A 19,568-nucleotide genomic window follows, 5' to 3' on the forward strand; every position below is an offset into this window, starting at 1 on the left:
GCACGAACGGGTACTACTTTCCGGATGACCCTCGTACATTCCAAGCACTTTAACTCATACACTCCACTCCTCTCGTTTTTGGGGACCTTGTCTTTAGTGTGAGACATCAGGTTCTTAAGGCATGAACCACTGTAAAAAGGCACATTCTAATTTTATCTTGAGGTAACATTTTAATTACTTTTCGAGAAACAGTCCCTAGATAGAGTCCTGGTCGCCATTTGGCAGTGGGATCTTTCAAATGTTCGGGGTTGTAAATGTGGCTTGTGGCTTATTTCCGTACATTTATTCCAGTAAAGTTTATTGATTAGATCTTCTAAATAGCCATTGTTTACTGCTTATGTTTTAATTACATTAAGATCCTTATTTATATCGACTTCCTCCCTACATTTAACTTCCTCTACCAAATAAGAGCAAACAAATTGGAATTACAACAACAAAATATTACTAATATTTGTTGTCTTAGGCATAAAATTATGGAATTTGCATAAAATATTGAAATGAAATGAAATAATTGGCTTTTTAAATTCGACAACACTTTATTTAAAAGATACGACCCAGGTTTCGACATTGGACGTCATCATTAGGTGGTCTGCATAGCAGCAAACTTGGTATGTATGTATGTATGTATGTATGTATGTATATATATATATATATATATGTATATATATATGTATATATATATATATATATATATATATATATATATATATATATATATATATACATACATACATATATATGTGATCCGTTCGATTCCGCCTTCCCCACCTCTATTGTGTTCGTCCTTTATACGTGTTCCTATCCCTTTTCCTTATATATGTTTCTGTATATATGAGTATTTATTCGCCGTTTGGCGGGATTTCGTGTTTGAATGTGTATTTGGCCAATGTGGCTCATCTCTTTCTTCTGGCTATGCGTGCCACGAAACGCACTGTTCTTTTCCTGTATGATGTTGTATGAATTCTAACCACTGTCCTTTCCTCTTGTGTATTGTCTATTTCTCCTTTGGTGGGTGAAACAGCCCCCTGAGCCATCTCTTGGCTAAAGAATCGGGGCGCTTGGCGACATATAAGACCCACGGATCTCAGGGTAAATTACATATCCTCGATAGCTCAAGTGGTTAAGAGCATCCGCCCGGCAAGTGGAAAGATCCGGTGTTCGAGTCCCGGTTGAGGAGATATTTTTACTCTTGTGATCCGTTCGATTCCGCCTTCCCCACCTCTATTGTGTTCGTCCTTTATACGTGTTCCTATCCCTTTTCCTTATATATGTTTCTGTATATATGAGTATTTATTCGCCGTTTGGCGGGATTTCGTGTTTGAATGTACATATATATACATATACATACATATATATATATATACATATATATATACATATATATATACATATATATATATATGTATATATATATACATATATATATACATATATATATATACATATATATATACATATATATATATACATATATATATACATATATATATACATATATATATACATATATATATATATGTATATATATACATATATATATACATATATATATATGTATATATATATATATACATATATATACATATATATATACATATACATATATATATATATATATATATATATATATACATATACATATATATATATACATATATATATATATCTTCTGATCAAAGGAGGGAGGGTTGGTCAGAGAGGGAGTTTGGGAAGGATAAAAAAGGTTACAATGTAGCTTTCATGCAATGTCAAAATTCAATGCAAATAAGGAACTTAATGTAATTAAAACATTAGCAGTAAACAATGGTTATTCAGAAGATCTAATCAATAAAATTTACCGGAGGAAACTTACAAAAATAGCCTTAAGCCACATTTACAACCCCGAACATTTAAAAGATCCCACTGACAAATGGCGACCAGTACTCTATCTAGGGACTATTCCTCAAAATGTAATTAAAATAATACTAAAAAGAAAAATTTAAATGTCATTTTACAGTGATTCATGCTTGAAGAACCTGATCACTTACACTCAAGACAAAGTTCCCAAAAACGAGAGGAGTGGAGTGCATGAATTATTTCAGTGCTCGGCATGTACAAGGGTAATCCCAAAAGTATGGTCACCAATTTTTTAGAAATAGAAAAACCATTTATTTTCTTTGATATACACATCAATTTGCAGGTCCAATAGTCCAGTGGGTAGAGCGTTGGACTGCTGACCGTAGGGGCCTGGGTTCGATTCCCGGAGTAGGCACTCTGGGCCCCTGCAGCTCCACCCAAGCTATATGTGATTATTAACAGGGTACCAGATCTTCCTCGGCAACCATAACCGGTACAGTGTATTAAGGAACTGGCCCCCCTTAATACCCTGATGTGTGAATCTCACAAGCTGTTGGGCTTAGTACCGGGTGAACTATACCATCACCCATACCAAACCGACCTTCAGTTGATTACTGTGTTTATGGTTTTATACATCATTTTAAGGATTGATCAATTATCTATTTTTCTACATAATTGCCATTTCGGTCAATGAATTTTTGTAAACGCTGTGATAGTTTATGTACGCCCATGTCGTACCAGCTAGCTGCCCGTCTTGAGTAATATCAATGTTTTACAGTACCTGTCAGCGTTTATTGCGGTCCCAGCAGGCAAGAAGTCGACCAATGATACCCCCTTCCGATCCCAAAACACACAGTTGCCATGACTTTACCTGTGTTTCTTTGAATTTTTGTGGCTTGGAGTTATATAATTCATCAAACTTTAAAATGATGTATACTACCTTGATCAAAAAGTTCCCGGAATAACCACCGCGTGGCGCTCCCATCGTTCCGATTTGAGTTCTGTTTTTTTTGTTAAATTGGTACATCTGTTGTTGATATTCCCTTTAAATCTTAGTGTCATAACTTGACATTTGCAAAAGTTACGTAGCCAAGAGTACATCTATCTCTGTGTGTGTTGGCGATTTTTTACAATTTCAGAAATGGATTTAAATTTGCAACAACGAACTTGTATTAAATTTTGCGTAAAAAACGGATTTAGTGGCGCACGGACGTTGGAAATGTTGGAAAAGTGTTTCGGCAACGATTCTCTAAAAAAAACGGTCGTTTACCAGTGGCACGAGCGGTTCAGAAGTGGTCGTGAGTCAATCGAAGATGATGAACGCAGTGGCAGACCATCGACATCGAAAGTCGGTGAAAAAATTGATAAAGTAAAAGAAATGTTGGTCAATAACCGCAAATTAACCATCAGAGAAATAGCGGAGGACTTGAACATTGCCTATGGATCCGCCCAAGACATTGTGGTTAATGATTTGGGTTTCCGTCGTGTAGCAGCAAAGTTGGTGCCCTCAAAAGACCTCAATTTCATGCAAAAAAGAGACCGTGTTGACGTCGCAAAAGACATGATTTGCGAGGCTGAATCCGATCCCACATTCATCAAAAGGATCATTACTGGAGACGAGACGTGGGTTTATGAGTACGACACGCAATCCAGACATCAGGCAAGTGAATGGCGTTCACCAAATGAGCCGAGACCAAAAAAACCACGTCGTTTTCAGTCAAAAAAGAAGGCAATGCTGACGGTTTTCATGGATTACAACGGTGTAGTGCATCATGAATTTTTGCCAGAAGGCCAGACAGTAAACAAAGAGTATTATTTGGGCGTTATGAGACGTTTGCGTGAAGCAATTCGCCGAAAGAGACCAGAAATGTGGGCAGAAAACTCGTGGATTTTGCACCATGATAACGCACCGTCGCACAGTGCTATCATTATTCGTAATTTTTTGACGAAAAATGCAACAAATACCATCCAACAGCCACCGAATTCACCTGATTTGGCTCCCTGTGACTTCTTTCTGTTCAATCGAGTTGAAAAACCATTACGGGGAACGCGTTTTAGCAGCCGAGAGGAAGTAATGGAAAAATCGCAGGAAGCACTGATGGACATACCGAAAACCGACCGTAACTTTTGCAAATGTCAAGTTTTGACACTAAGATTTAAAGGGAATATCAACAACAGATGTAACAATTTAACAAAAAAAAACAGAACTCAAATCGGAACGATGGGAGCGGCACACGGTGGTTATTCCGGGAACTTTTTGATCAAGGTAGTATATCACAGAAAATAAATTGTTTTTTTTCCATTTTTAAATATTGGAGACCTTACTTTTGGGATTACCCTCGTAACACGTAATACATTACGCAAACAGGTAAAATATTTAAAGAAAGAAGAAAAGGACATCAAATAAGTATAAAAAAAGGACATGGCATCTCTAATTGCGAAGCACCTCATCGAGAATGACCACAATAGTGACTTTGCGACCAAAGTTCTTCATTTGAAAACAAAGGTCAAAGGTTGATGCTTTGGAGAAGTTGGATATTTTGAAATGCACTACCTACTCTTCCAAGTCAACAATTGACACCTTAAGCTGTACTTCTCTTTTCTTCCTGGCTACATTTTAACCTTTTACCCCTCCACCCTCCCTCAATCAGAAGGTATACGAGGGTGGTCCTAGAAATACCCCGCCTGGCCTAGAGATGGCGGTAGTTGTTTGAAAAATATCACTGTATTAGAAAGAACACAATGTATAAAGCATATGTTTCAAGTTTGAAGATGCCACTTTGTTTAGTATTTGTTTGACAGCCATCAATAGTGAACGTATACAAGTGAATTTGTAAAAATGCAGAGAGAAAATTGGTTATCGTTACATGTGATAGAATATACTTTTATTATTTGAATGAAAGGTCTCTCAGCCCCCAAACAACCAATATATAGTGAAAGCTGAACTGGATTATTCTACTCTTCTGGAAGTGAGTCTACTCCTTCGTTTATACAACAATAAAAAAATACAATTAAAACGAGGCCGTACGAGCTGTCAAGACGAGATCATCCCATTGGTCGACCAAATGAGAGGTGACGACTCAAAGAAACGGTGAAGAAAATCCACAAAGTGATGCTGGATGATAGTCGACTGAAAGTGCGCGAGATAGCAGACATGGTAGGCATTTCAAAAAGTGCGGTACATCGCATATTAATTGACAATTAGGGCATGAGAAAGCTGTGTGTAAGATTGGTGCCGCGTTTGCTCACATGAGCAAAACACCAGTGTCGTGAAGATGTTTCAATTCAGTGTTTAGCAAAGTTTCACAGCTACAAAACCGAATTTTGGCGCCGTTTCGTAATTATGGAAGAAGTTTGAATCCATTACTTCACACCCGAGACAAAAGAACAATCAAAACAATGGATTCAAAAGGGAGAACTGACTCCAAAGAAGGCAAAGACCGTTTCATCTGCAGGCAAGGTCATGGTGTCTGGTTTTTGGGATGCGCGTTGGATAATTTTCATTGGCTATCTTAAAAAAGGAAGAACTATCAATGGTGAGTATTATGCAAACTTACTGCAATGTTTGGAGCGAAGAAATCAATCAAAAGCGGCCGCATTTGGCAAAGAAGAAAGTGTGTTTTCATCAAGACAATGCACCAGCTCACAAATCCATTATTGCAATGGCCAAAAATCATTAATTAAAGTTTGAATTGCTCGTACCTCATGCTACCTATTCCCCAGATTTAGCCCCCCCCCCCCATTGGATTATTTTCTGTATTTGCAAACTTGAAGAAATGGCTCGGATGGTCAAAGATTTTCCAAATGCGAAGAAGTGATGTCGGCTTTAGTTAATGGCCATTTTGATGAGCAAGACAGTTTTTATTATAATAAAAAGGGTATCGAACTTATTGAACATCGCTGGGAAAAGTGTGTATAGAGCTGAAAGGAGATTATGTCCAAAATTGAATACATTTTTTCCATAATTTTTGTGTTTTCTTTGTTTGGTTGGGTACTTCTGGGATTATCCTTGTATATACCAAGTTTTCTTCTATGAGGACCACCTGATGATGACATTCAATGTTGAAACCTGGGTCGTGTTTTCAAATGAAGTGTGTGGAATTCCTAAGTCAATAATTTCATTTCGATTAGAGAATTGAGAAGTTTCATTCATGGGGATTGATATTTACTGCATCATTAATTGAATTAGGAAAAATTAATGAGTGTAAATTAATTTTTGGAAAAATTAATGAGTGTAAATTAATTTTTGGAAAAATTAATGAGTGTAAATTAATTTTTTTGGCTGATCCGTAGCATTTATGAGGGGGGAATCTGGCCGGAAGACTTTGTGAGATCAGTTTTAGTTCCGATTCCGAAAAAGGTAAAGGCCACGTCATGTGAGGACTATAGGACAATTAGTTTGATATCCCACGCAGCTAAAGTTGTTCTCAGGATCATAAACAAAAGGATAGAGAGAGTAGGGCAAATGATTAATACTTACGGGAGGATCAGTTTGGGTTTAGGAAGGGGAGAGGTACGCGAGATGCCATTGCAGTAATGAGATTATTAATCGAGAGGAATATAGAACACAACCAGGAGGTATTTGCCTGTTTCGTAGATTTCGAAAAAGCGTTTGATAGAGTAAATTGAGAAAAACTAATGAGTATATTGTACAAAATAGGAATAAATTGGAGGGAAAGGAGGCTAATCCGCAACCTGTACATGTCTCAGACTGCTCAGGTGAGGGTGGGAAACGGGGAGTCAGGATGGGCAGTGTTAGGAAGGGGTGTAAGGCAGGGTTGCCCATTATCACCGTTGCTGTTCAACCTGTATGCAGAGGAAATGATTAAAGAGGCATGGGAAGAACTCGAGGTAGGAATGAAAGTGGGCGGGGAATTCGTAAAATCAGTTAGGTTTGCTGATGACCAAGCTTAAGTTTGTCAGTCAGCCAAGGGGCTGCAAGCATTGCTGAGTGAATTGGGAATTCAGTGCGACAGGTATATGGGTTGAGAATCAATATTAATAAAACAAAGGTTATGCGATTTTCTATAAATAAAAAGGCTAAGCTAAACATTAAAATAGGAGGGCAAAAACTAGAGCAGGTAGAACAGTTTAATACGTATCTCGGTAGTGTTTTGGACCAACATGGTCAAAGTAGTAGGGACGTAAGGAGAAGAATTGCGTAATTAGGCGAAGAGGCTTTCACAAGGAGGAGGGAGTTGATGACGGGGACGGAGAGTAAGGATATTAAGAAAGGACTCGTAAAAACTTTGATATGGAGCGTAGCTATGTACGGCATGGAAACGTGGTCATTGAGGCAGAAGGATAGACGTAGACTGGTGGCTTTTGAAATGTGGGTGTGGAGAAGAGTGGAGAAGGTGAAATGGACAGAGAAGAAAACAAATGAGGAAGTACTTGGTATGGTGGGCGAAGAGAGGGGTTTGTTGGGAGAAGTCCTATGGAGCAAGAAAAGTGGATGAGGGGGGTATTGATCGGCAATAGTGGGATGTTGAAGAAGACTGTAATAGAGGGGAGAATGTTAGGCAAACGAGGAAAGAGAGGGAACAGGATAGGGGATGAAGGGAGTACTCAGAGATGAAGAGGGACCTGAGGTGGAGTAGGTTGCTTGATTGTGTTTTGTTACGAGTTGAAATAATTATTTCGTAGTTATGTCCATCCAAAACCTATCTTAACCGGTAGATTACCATACCATAATAATAATATTAATATCATTATTAAGGATGGCGGCAGGATGTCAGCTACTGTAAATTTCTGCTTGCCAGCTGTGTCTCCAAAAAAATGGAATCAACGATCGAGCAAAGTATGCAATTACTAAGTTCTGTGCTAAACTGAATAAAAATCTCTTGAGAGGAGACTGTCAAAATGATTGGTGAGGCTTACTTTGGGGGACTCTACTCTGTCTCACTCATAGGTTTCGAGGTGGTTTAGAGGCCTTTGAGGGGGGCCGGGAAGAGGTTTACAAGACGAACAACGCTCTGGGAAGCTCTCAAATGGCAAAACCAACAACAATATGGCTCTTGTCCGACAATTGTTAGCCTCTGACTGCCGATAGAGTATCAAGAGGGTAGCCAATGAATTGAACTTGTTAATCCTTAGGCTTCCGCGCCGTCTATCTGATGAATCCATGCTGGTTTCCGGGAATTACCGTCGCGTAGGTTAGTCGGTTGACAACTGTTTCGCCCCCAGTCCTGAAGACGCCTCCAGGACTGGGGGCGAAGACCTGAAGACGCCTCCAGGACTGGGGGCGAAACAGTTGTCAACCGACTAACCTACGCGACGGTAATTCCCGGAAACCAGCATGGATTCAATTGAACTTGTTGTCTACTCTTGTGTTTCGCATTGTTACTGAACATTTAGCAACGAGGGAAGCATGCGCCAATCTCGTGGCCCAAGGTGTTTGCCACAACGCACTAGGATTCCTTGAGTTCCTGGCCAAACACCAGGGGCCAATGCTCTCCCTCGACCCCCCTATCTATTTAGTCCAGACGTCTCCCCAGCAGACTTCCCTCGGTTCCCTCGGATTAGGGCAGCCCTGAAAGGAACCCATTTTTCATCCATAGAATAAATCCAATCAGCAATGATGAATCACCCGGGATCGAGGTGGTGTGGTGGCTAACGTACTGGCTTCCCACCCAGAGGGCCCGGGTTCAAATCCAGGTGGTGTTGAATATTTTTTCAGAGAGGGTCTCTCGAGGTGTGCTTTTAACCCTAATTTTCAATAATCTCGTGTGATTTGGTGTCAAAACCATACTAATATACAAATCAATACACCACTGTCGAATCCACACTAATGAGTTTGTTACACATCAGGCATCATACATGTTGGTCATTGTTCAGTTGGACGTACACTCAAGGAGACACTTCAACTTCAGACCTAAATGCTAAATAAATTCAAATACGCATGTTTCAGCGCTGAGGTCTCGCAAATTATTCGCACGTCAACATAAGTTGGTCACTTGGATCATGTAATATATTAAATTCAGGAAATAGATGCCAGAACTAACAGACTCAAGGACTCCTTCTTCCCACAGACTATACAGGATAGCAACTGCTAATGGTTATAGGTGGCAGAAATCCCACATTAGTGTCCACGGAATAATTAGTTCTACTCAATTGCAAATGCACCATCACTAAACTCACGTGTAATGCTATCAAAACCCTTTCTTCCTGTATGTACACATTAAAATGGCATTTACATGAATGTAGTGCTCGTTACGGTATTCCTGCTTCCTCTGCTTTGTCTTATTTTTTAATTTTCCCCTACCATCTCTCACCTTTCTCTCTGTTGTGGGGGGGGGGGGCACTCCCACTGCCGGCAGCATTGGGTCACATCATCTCTACCTGTAGTATGCTGCATGTCTGTTTTTTTTTACTGTATCCTAAGGGGCAACTGTTTGTCAGTTGATATTATACATATGTATTCGCTATTTTTCAGAGGTATCTCGATCCCTGCTTGAGGTGCTTTGTGGAGGGCACTTTGAGTGAGTACGCCGTACGTCGGATGGGACGTTAAAATGCGCCCCCTTTGGCGCCTTTCATAAAGCGCCTTACTGACGCTGGGTTTCTCTCCACCCTTCATTCTTTCCTGACCATCCCCTTTGGCGCAAATGATCTCAGCAGTCAATCGCCTTCCCTAAATACTACTACTACTACTACGAATCACCCGCGATACAGTACCGACCTGGCACAGAGTGACTTCAATCTTTTCCCTGAACTGAAGAAGTGGCCACGAGGGAGGCACTTCCAAATTAACGAGAAACTTCAAGACAACAACAAGGCTCATTGGTGAAAACATTTTATGAAGAGGGTATTGTAAAGCTTGCCCACATATACGAAAAATTCCTCACATAACTTTTAGTAAATAAGTAATTTTTTAATATCCACACGTCTTTTCTTTATGGCCCATCGGCGGTTGATAACAAACAGTCCGGGTACATTTTTAACATCACCTGCACTGCATTGAAATGATCATGACCAACCATAGTACCACGGGGGTAATAATACATTTTCAATATCAAAGCTAAAGAATCATCTTTCCAAATTATACAAAAGGTTTAGCCTTTTATATTTCACCTTTCCCATGCGCTTCCCAACCTAGATCCTCAGGCAATGTTATTCCCATCTCTTATTATTAATTCCAGAAAAATGAAATCTTAAATATATCTGGTCTACACTTCACCTCTCTTGTTTTATTGGCGTGATATAGACTCCTGTCTCATTTATTCCACCTGTCTCTCCAAGTTTATGTTGAATAGTATGCATAATAATTAAATACACATCCTAAACCCTATTACTAACTTCCCATCCTAGCCACTGATTGGAATAATCTCACCCATATTCACAGAAACTTGCAAGAAAGATTTTCGGCCGAGTATAACAGTTCTGCTTCTTATAAGCCTATAAGCCGTAAGCCACCTGGATGTACTTATTTGGACTGATTAAATGAGAGTATGGATTGGTGATGTTATGCTGTAATACTCTGGCCATGTGCAAAATTACACATACTTTCACACATCCCTTTTATCGGGAGGAAAGTAACCCTTTTGCATTGAAAATTTTCAGCCAAACTCCGTCCTCATTCATGCCACTGCGAATTAAACCACAAAATAGCAGGAAAATGAAACTTTTCGCTATTGAATGGATAATTACTGCAGTCATATTCCATAGCATCATCACTAATAAAATCCCATCTTCTAAAGGTTTATAAATGCGGGTCGCGGTAGTCCATGGGGTAGAGCATTGTATTAATGACTGGAGGGCCCGGATTCCTGGGCAAGCTTCTCTCTGGGTACCTACAGCTCCACCCAAGCAATGTGATTATTAACAGGGTACCAGATGTCTTCCTGGGAAACCATAACCGGCACAGGGAAAGGAACTGGCCCCCCTTATTACCCTGCTAATGTGTGAATTTCACACTATGCTTTATCGGGCTTATTTTACTCGGTGAACTGTACCATAACCTACTATAACCGACCTTCCGGTTGATGACTGTATTTATGGGTTCATTGAATACCATAGTATGGAGGTAATAATAATACATTTCCTACATCACTGCTAAAGAGATGTACTTCCAATTCATATTTAAGAGATTTAATCTGTAATATTCAGGTAGGAATGAAAGTCAGAGGGGAATACATAACATCAGTTAGGTTTGCTGATGACCAAGCCAATGGGTTGCAAGCATTGCTGAGTGAATTGGAAATTCAGTACGACAGGTATGGGATGAGAATCAATATTAATAAAACAAAGGTTATGGGATTCTCTAGAAAGAAAAAGGCTTCAGCTAAACATTAGAATAGGAGGGCATATCTCGGAAGTGTTTTGGACCACCACGGTCAAGGTAGTAGGGACGTAAGGAGAAGAATTACGCTAGAGGTAGAGAGCTAATTGTGTGAAAGAGGCTTTCACACAAGGAGGAGGGAGTTAAGATGATGGGGACTCTGAGTAAGGATGTTAAGAAAAGACTCGTAAAAACTTTGATATGGAGCGTAGCTATGTACGGTGCAGAAACGTGGTCATTGAAGCAGGAGGATAGACGTAGAATGGATGCTATTGTAGATATAATAGGGGTGCGTGGGATGAAGAATGGAGAAGGTGAAATGGACAGAGAAGAAAACAAACGAGGAAGTACTTGGTATGGTGAAAGGCGAAGGGAGGGGTTTGATGGGAGAAATCCTATGGAGGCAGGAAAAGTGGATGAAGGGGGTATTGACCGGCAATAGTGGGATGTTGAAGACTGTGATAGACGGGAGAATGTTAGGCAAACGAGGAAAGAGCAGGAACAGGATAGGGATGTTGGACGGGATGAAGGGAGGAAGAAAGTATTCGGAGATGAAGAGGGACCTGATGTAAAGTAGGATGCTGGATTTTGTATTTTGTTAGGAGTCACAAAATATTTATTTGGTAGTTGTGTCCATCCAGAAACCTACCTTAACCAGTAGATTACCTTTTAATAATTTAATGTAACGTGAGTGAATCGTACCCTTGTTCCTCGCACAATGGTTTTTCGATCCCTTTATTGTTAAGTGGACAAAAGGGCTTCTTAAATACATCTGTTCTAGACTTAATCTCTCCAATTTTATTGACATGAACCTGCCTACCGTAGTACGATTGGGGTTATCATTCAATTTCAACATCACTGCCAAAGAGATACCCAATTTATGGAAGAGATTAAATCTGTAATGTTTAAACTTCCATCCACTGAGAGACTCCCAGCCTAGCTCCTCCAATATTTTAGATACCCTACAAAGTGTGTAACATAAGAACGTTTTTAGACAAAGAAGGTTCTTTGTAGTATTCAACAAGTAAGCTCATATAAATTTCACAGCACAATATGCGATGCATACCTAAAAAAGAACATGCCTACAGTCATAAAACAATGGAAAACACCTAAGAGCGTAGCCTAGAGTTAAAAGTCAACAGTTTCCGTTTATCCAGTTTCCACAAAATAAAAGAATGAATCAGGAAGAGATTGGTTAGTAACAAAGTCACGTTCTTTACTTCCTAATCTTAACTATTATCAATTTGATCAGGACCCAGTAACTGAGAATAATACCCGACTTGTGTGGAATCAATCGAAAGGTCAATTTATATATAAATAGGATCATCAAGTGATATTTGTTTCATTTGCCACGAAATTCAACAAACTGAAAGAACTTCCCAGCTTGGATCTCAAGTAGCAGTTCAAATATCCGTTCAGAGTAATCATATCCAAACCCAAGTACTGTCGCTGGCCCACTCTGTCGTGACCAAGGCTGCCCTTTGTACCCGGACCAGCCCTTATAAGCTTGCGGGTCTGACTGTCGATACCTTGTCCTCCCACGCCTTGCCTCTGCTCTTTCCGGTTTCCCTCGTAGGAGACCAGATGCACAAACCATCCCTGTTCCCCCCTTCTCTTCCCTGCGTTCTTGTTGGTCTTTCTAGAAGGAGTCCAAGTTGCGTGCCTATACTAACTGCGCTCTGATCTCACCGACACGGGCCCTGCTCAATTTGTAAGTTACTGTTTGTGAATTTATTGCACGGATGTTGGAGATGAATGTTCAAAAGTGTTGGTTGTTTTATTATCTGCTTCTGCATTGTGTGATTGATGTCTCTCTCTCTGTGAGAGAGGGTGGAGAGGAGGAGGTTGACTTGACCAGGAGGGACAACAATGCCCATCAACAACAACAATGCAACATAACCAACAGTGTGAGATGAAGACGTGCTATACATACAAGACAGACACTTACTCAATTCCCATTCCCATTGATTGACCCACAGACATCAGTGTGACAGCAGATGTTATTATCAGAAGAAGAAGAAGAGTGCTGCATTGATCAGAAAACCACAGTGCATTGCGTTCTTCCTAAATACACAAGATTAAATAAAAAGCCAATTAGAGAGAAAAGTGCATTGTATGTATATATATTGCCATAAGATGGTCTCCCCAAAGGTGCTGTTGGAAAGAAGACTGCTGCTTGTGTCTTCTGCAATCTTGCCCTCTTTGACCCCTAGGATCACTCGTGAAAGGTGACCCGGATTGGAATCTGAATAGGTGGTCTACTTGTGGTGAAACATTGGCCTCGGATAAACATAACAGTTTCAGGTTTAACTATGTGGAATTCCTTCGTTATGAGGGTGAAAAAAGAAACTTTACACTTCTACAATAAAGATTTGATATGTCACGACCATGGTTTCGACACTGCACATCAGGTGACGTACATCAACATTCTTCCAACTTATATAGTCTGGCTCGGAGAGGGGAGTAAGGGAGAGGAGAGGGGGGAGGTGGGGGGAGGTAGGGGGAGTGAGGGGGAGAGGGGGTGAGTTGAGTGCGGGTGAAGCAACCTATTAGTGGTCTATGGGGAGGGTATGTATTGGGAAGAAGGTTACTGGCTCAAATTTCTGAAAGATTATGTTAATTAAGGGATCAGAAAATGAAGAACACTATGTAACACTCCACCGTTCTTAGAAATAGTGTCGGAAAAAAAACAAGTGATCACCAATGCCTCGGTGGGGTTGGTGCGGATAGATATTGGAGTGCAGGGATTTGGCAATCCCTTCAGCAGTCTGACAGGTTTGAGGTGGTCAAAGAAACATTATATCCCTCCCCCATCCCACAATTCCTGAAAGATTCCCAATATCTTTCCCCACCAGGGCAGTGATGATCATTGACTGTCCATTGATAAAGGTCAAACCACTGAAGACAAACACCCCCCCCTTAATTAAATGCAGAACACAATGTCTTTATTTCTTTTGCCGCTATTTCTAATAAGTTTCTCATTTAATCATCATTTAATAAACTTAAACTTTGACAAATTTGAGTCAGTAACCTTCCAATAGATACCCTCCTCCCTTCCCCTAGACCACTTATAACCTGCTACACCTAAACTTACCTCCCTCCACTTTCCCTTACTCCCTTTAGCCTTACCACCTCTCCTCTCCCTTGCTCCCCCCTATCCTACCACCTCCCCTCTCCGAGCCAGACTATATAAGTTGGAAGAATGCTGAATTATGTTGCTTGATGTGCAGCATCGAAACCATGGTCGTGGCATATCAAATCTTTATTGTGGAAGTGTGAAGTTTCTATCTCTACCCTCTGGTAAGTTACCCTTATAATTCCATTGATAGTAATCAATGTTTGACCAGTCAACCACTGGCAAATTGACACGGGTGAACTGAACTCTGTGTCGTCCAACCCTAAGACAGTACTTGCAATACTTAAATGCTTTTTTCTCAAATAAATAACATCCATACACCTAAACGATACCCCTCAAGCCGTCACAAAGACGTGTGGCAGACGTTGGTAGGTCAGCAGTCAATCTACAGATACCTTCCCTCTATTTCCTAATGCACCTGGCACCCAGCTATGAACCAAAATGCACCACATTCAAAAAGGGGCAACGGAACACCAATCATGCAACATGTCTACACATATACAGGGTGAGTTCCATAAGAATTGCAATTATATATACGAGGCATATTTATAAAGTAAGGGCCGTTTGATTATATTTAAACATTGGTGCTTCAGAACACAGTTTCACTCCTGCAGGACCATCAACTGATTAATTGAGAAGCTATAGCAGCATTTGTTTTGTTTCAGGAGTCATTTGCTTGTCCCTGTGCATGTAAACACAACAATGTCCACCAGACAATCGTTAACATCCCACCAGCTCTGAAGTGCGTTGTTCTGTCAAAAGATTCTTGTATTGCAAAAGGATTGTCGGCTGCAAATGAAATCAATCCATCGGGAGTTATGGACCCTGGTTTATGGACCTACAGTTAGTTATCATGAGAGCGAAGGAAAGGTAAAGAAACAATGTTGCCAGTGATTTTAACAAATGGACGAACAAAATGTCCATTCACGAGGAGCCAAAGTGGCAGTTTGCCCAGGATTCTGACCGATGAAATTGTTTCGCAAGTGGAACAAAAACTGCGATTTGATCGTCCATTGACTATTAATAATGGCCCGGCTGAACAATTTCCTCGACTTGGACGCACTACTGTCTACAATATTGCCACGGAGAAAACCTCGGATACCACGAATTGTGTGCCAGGTGGGTGTACCGAAAATGCTAAACCGACCACCACACAAAGAGCCCAAAGGATGTCCAGTGGACGAGACAGTTTTTGGGCCTCACACCGTCCAGTCCTGACCTTGTACCTAGCGACTACTTCCTCTTCTTCTTGCACTTGGCAAACAGTGGCTCGGTGGACAACGTTTTGAAACCACGAAGAGGAACTCAAGAACGGCATTAATGTCAATTGGTTCAACTCTCTCAGAGGGGCGAGCTTCTATGCTCAGAGGGGTTATAAGAAGCTGGTGCAGTTGTGTGAAAAATGCTTGGAAGTGAACAGCGATATTACGTAGAGAAATGAAGCGAAGGTTTGTAGAGCTAACTAGAAGTGCAGCCAATGAAATGTGTTTCATATGAGTATATATTTCCCTGTGACCTAACGGCCCTTACTTTATGAGTATGTCTCGTATATATACATCTCAAGGCTTTCCAGAAAGCTTACCTAAGCTAATTGTATAGGCGATGACAATGCCAGAGAGGTGTTTCGATTCACAATTTTACTTTTAAGAATTTTAATAATTTATGCTTTCACCTCAAATAATTTCCTTTTTATAGCGGTTTAATGTACTTATTTTTCGGACAAAACATGCTAATGAGATACAGGGAAAAATATAGAGAACATAGCATGGCAATAAAGAATTATTCAATTGTTATTTATTAGCCATTGAGAGAAGGGTCACCACGGAATGCAGTTTAGATTTAAAGGAAAATTTATTAGCTATTATGTTGAAAAATAAATAAATTTTTTCCAAAAATTTTGTTTTTTCTTCATTGGATCGTTTACTTCTGGGGTCACCCTCGTAAAGTGGTAGGTTATAATGTATTCTGAGGGCGGACTAAGGACAAAGTTGTGAGAAATAGAATGAATGTCATAAGAAGCTATGAATTAATAATGGGATTGGTTTGCAAGGGAAGCAGGATAGTTTAATATTACGTCGATAATTGATGATCACAACAAAATATTAGTACGTTAGACGCAATTTATAAAATTAGTAAAAAATGACAAAGCGTGGGAAGATTTATTGGATAGAGATTGAAAAAGCAACGTTTAAAAGGAAAAAAACGACCACATTTTTAAAATTAAAATAGGAACGCAATAAAAAAGTTAGAAAAAAATACTCTTTTTCTAAATAGAACTATTGTTTGAATGAAACCAGCTGGGTGCAGGTTTGTTTGAGCCCTTCCCATCCAATTTTACGAGTATTAAGCATAAGTGTAAAGCAACAACAGGGGAATAAATTTCATTGATCAGTTAAGGATTATTACACTTATGTACTTATTTCAAATATTGTTCTCTACGCGATGTCCACGGCGTGAGAGGTTTTATTGCAAAAGTGAATTATGGTATATAAAATCGAAGCGTACGTGATTATGGACGGAGTGCGGTGATTGACGGGGCGTTGTAGACATGGTGTGAACCTAGCCCTAGTGTGATGGTTAAGGTGCGGTTGGTGATCTTCGAGTGTTATCGTATATATGAGCATTTTGTCTCATATCTGTGCATTGTAGGAGTAACCATTGACCAGACTTGACCGCTGCCATCAGGACAATTACCTAATTGCCACGAGGTTTACATAATTATAATAATAAAAATAATTATTTCACGCAAAAAAAAACTCGAAGTTTTCTAATATCATACATCACGTTTCTGATACTGATTAAATTCCACACACGCGATGTTTGGCAACAATAAAGCTGTTTCCGACAGCTGTAACGTGATGTTGTAAAATATTACGCGAACAAATTATATTAGGCCTCCAATGTTTTCCTTGTCCTCTTAAGGTGACTAAATAAACATGATTCTTCCCCAAAAATTACATTTAAGATTCTCACAGACGCAAAAGAAGTTTGTCCTGTGTATCTAACACGAAATCGTGACTATTGAAACTCTATTTGCGTCTTGCGTAGTCTTTTAATTGAGTATGACGAATGGCTTTGCGCGTATGATAAATTCCATTCAAGGTTTTGTCGCGTATTAAAACGACAAGGGCCCCTTGTTTGCATGTATGGGACAAAGTCCAAAAGACAATAGGGTAAGATTTTTTTAAATTTTTTCCATTGAACAACCATTACGTATTCAGGGTCATTGGCGGTGGGATATATATATATATGCTCGCTATCATTCCACTCATTCTTACTATCTTATCGTACGCAGGCCCTAATTTCACGATAACCGAAAAAAGGGAAGATTGATTCATTTCCTCAAAAGCCTCCGCGACTATTTTCCACGGTGCTGATTACGCATTAAGGGTTACTTCAATCACGGCAACCAACAGGTGTTCCAATCGATCAACAAAGAACGCCAAACAAGGTGAAATTACTGGAACTCCGTACTTTTACAACGAAAACCGTGAACAAAAGACAGCATCCCATAATTCCAACCAGCATGTGTATGATAAGCGATTGTATTCGAAGATTCGTCGTATCCAATGCTAGACTCGAAGATCAAAAAGCATTCCTAAAAATATCTGAACCTATGTACCCCGCTAAAATGGAACATTCGGGACTGTAACATTTAAAACTGGTGCAAACTTACCGCGATTGTACGACTTAAAAAAAAACAGCACAAGACTATATCTTCGAGAATACCTTTCCAAAGTTTTAATTGTATTTACGAAATTAAACCCCCCGAACAAAATTGAATATTTTCTGAAGGCTAACAAAGATTAAGCTGATTAAAACCATTCTTCGTCATTACAATGCCAGTGATTACAAGTCAGGTTTACGAATCTTAATACAATACTTTGAACTAAATATGTCTTAAGAATTAATTTGGCACGAAATTTTGGATCCTAATCTAGTAACCATTAATGATTAGAACCTACGTTTTAATCCCAAAATATTTTTTAAAAAAAACCTAACTCCTAGTTGAAACGATACTCTCAAAATCCTAAGTGTCCATTAACACAATAATTCAAGAATATTAATCATGGTTATAAATGAAAAGCGGTCACGATTCCTATAGAATGAATGAACTACGTAATATAAGGGGTTGGATAAAATTGAAAGATTGTAAAATGCACGCGGAACTTAAAGAGTGCAGCTGTAGATATATATTTTCATCCAGCACACGAATTAAAATAAGCTTGAGCATTTCTGAAGCCTATCCGTTTCAAATTCACCCACTCTTTGATTAAAACTTAACTAAAACTAGAAACTAATGCCGGCCACTCATGAAATTTTCCCAATGACGTCAGGGAAGCAGGAAAAGAGAGAAACCGAGACTGAACGCGACGCACAAAACACCGATTTACCTGTCCATCTTAAAACACCATCCCGACGTAGACACACAAGTCAGATATATAGGAAAGGACATAATTCGCGAAGGCACTCACAGTACATATGCATTGATATAATACAATAAATAAATTTTTACTTACAGTCTACGTACGTCATGTCCACTGGGTTAGAATTTAGAAGAAATATTAGCGCAGGTAAACACACAAGCAAGCGACTGGCAGCCATGTTGAGAGCTTACTAGTACGTGAATCAGTGCATGCTATCCCAGAATTCCCTCTTTCTTTTTTTTTATCCCTTAAGATTTGCCAACCTATAAAAAAAAAATAAGGCTTCACTGATGTTAGATTTATAAAACTCTTCCTCTGCATTTCCCTACCACAGTTGAGCGTTTTATTAAAATATTCCTTTTGAAAAACGTGACAAGACCATTGAAATTCCATACGACATGACATGATATTTGACAAACGCTATAGAAAAACAATAAAAGGTATTTTTGTCAATTAATAGGTGTAGTTGTTTTAATCGTTTCGCTAAATTACTCATTCCCAATCATTGAACGCGAACAAATCAACATGGTAATAGTATTGACACACCAATTGGAACTATGTTAATCAAATCAATCGATCAAATTTTAAATGTAATGAAAGCTCTTTACTCACTGCAGCAGTCTCCATTTTCGAGACACGTATCACATTAAAACTTCGAATTATTCCATTTATAAATTGAATTTTCACAACTTAAGCCTCTCAAACAATGGAGAGTGTATAAATGGATCAAGTATTCGAAATATATATAGCTTTTCAGAGGTAAAAACTTTTAAATATCGAAACGTTAAACAGGTGAGGATATTCCCTTGATTCATAACAGCAGCGTATCGTGTGGCATTCAAACTTGTCTTTTGTCGAGATTGATACAAATGATTTTCACGAAATTGAT

General features: G+C 39.3%; 1 protein-coding gene across 1 annotated transcript in view; it reads right to left on the reverse strand.

Annotated features, from left to right (window-relative positions):
* The window catches only part of LOC139691706 (uncharacterized), a 62,710-nt gene extending 43,862 nt beyond the window's left edge, over nucleotides 1-18,848 (reverse strand). The window contains exon 1 of the mRNA XM_071589555.1: nucleotides 18,773-18,848. Within this exon, the coding sequence (XP_071445656.1) occupies nucleotides 18,773-18,788 (16 nt within the window). The 5' untranslated portion in view covers nucleotides 18,789-18,848. The remainder of the gene's footprint in view (nucleotides 1-18,772) is intronic.
* Between the last annotated feature and the right edge of the window lie 720 nt (nucleotides 18,849-19,568).

This window comes from Hetaerina americana, unplaced genomic scaffold, assembly GCF_022747635.1.
Source record: "Hetaerina americana unplaced genomic scaffold, ioHetAmer1.1.p SCAF_39, whole genome shotgun sequence".
Classification (NCBI taxonomy): Eukaryota; Metazoa; Arthropoda; class Insecta; order Odonata; family Calopterygidae; genus Hetaerina; species Hetaerina americana.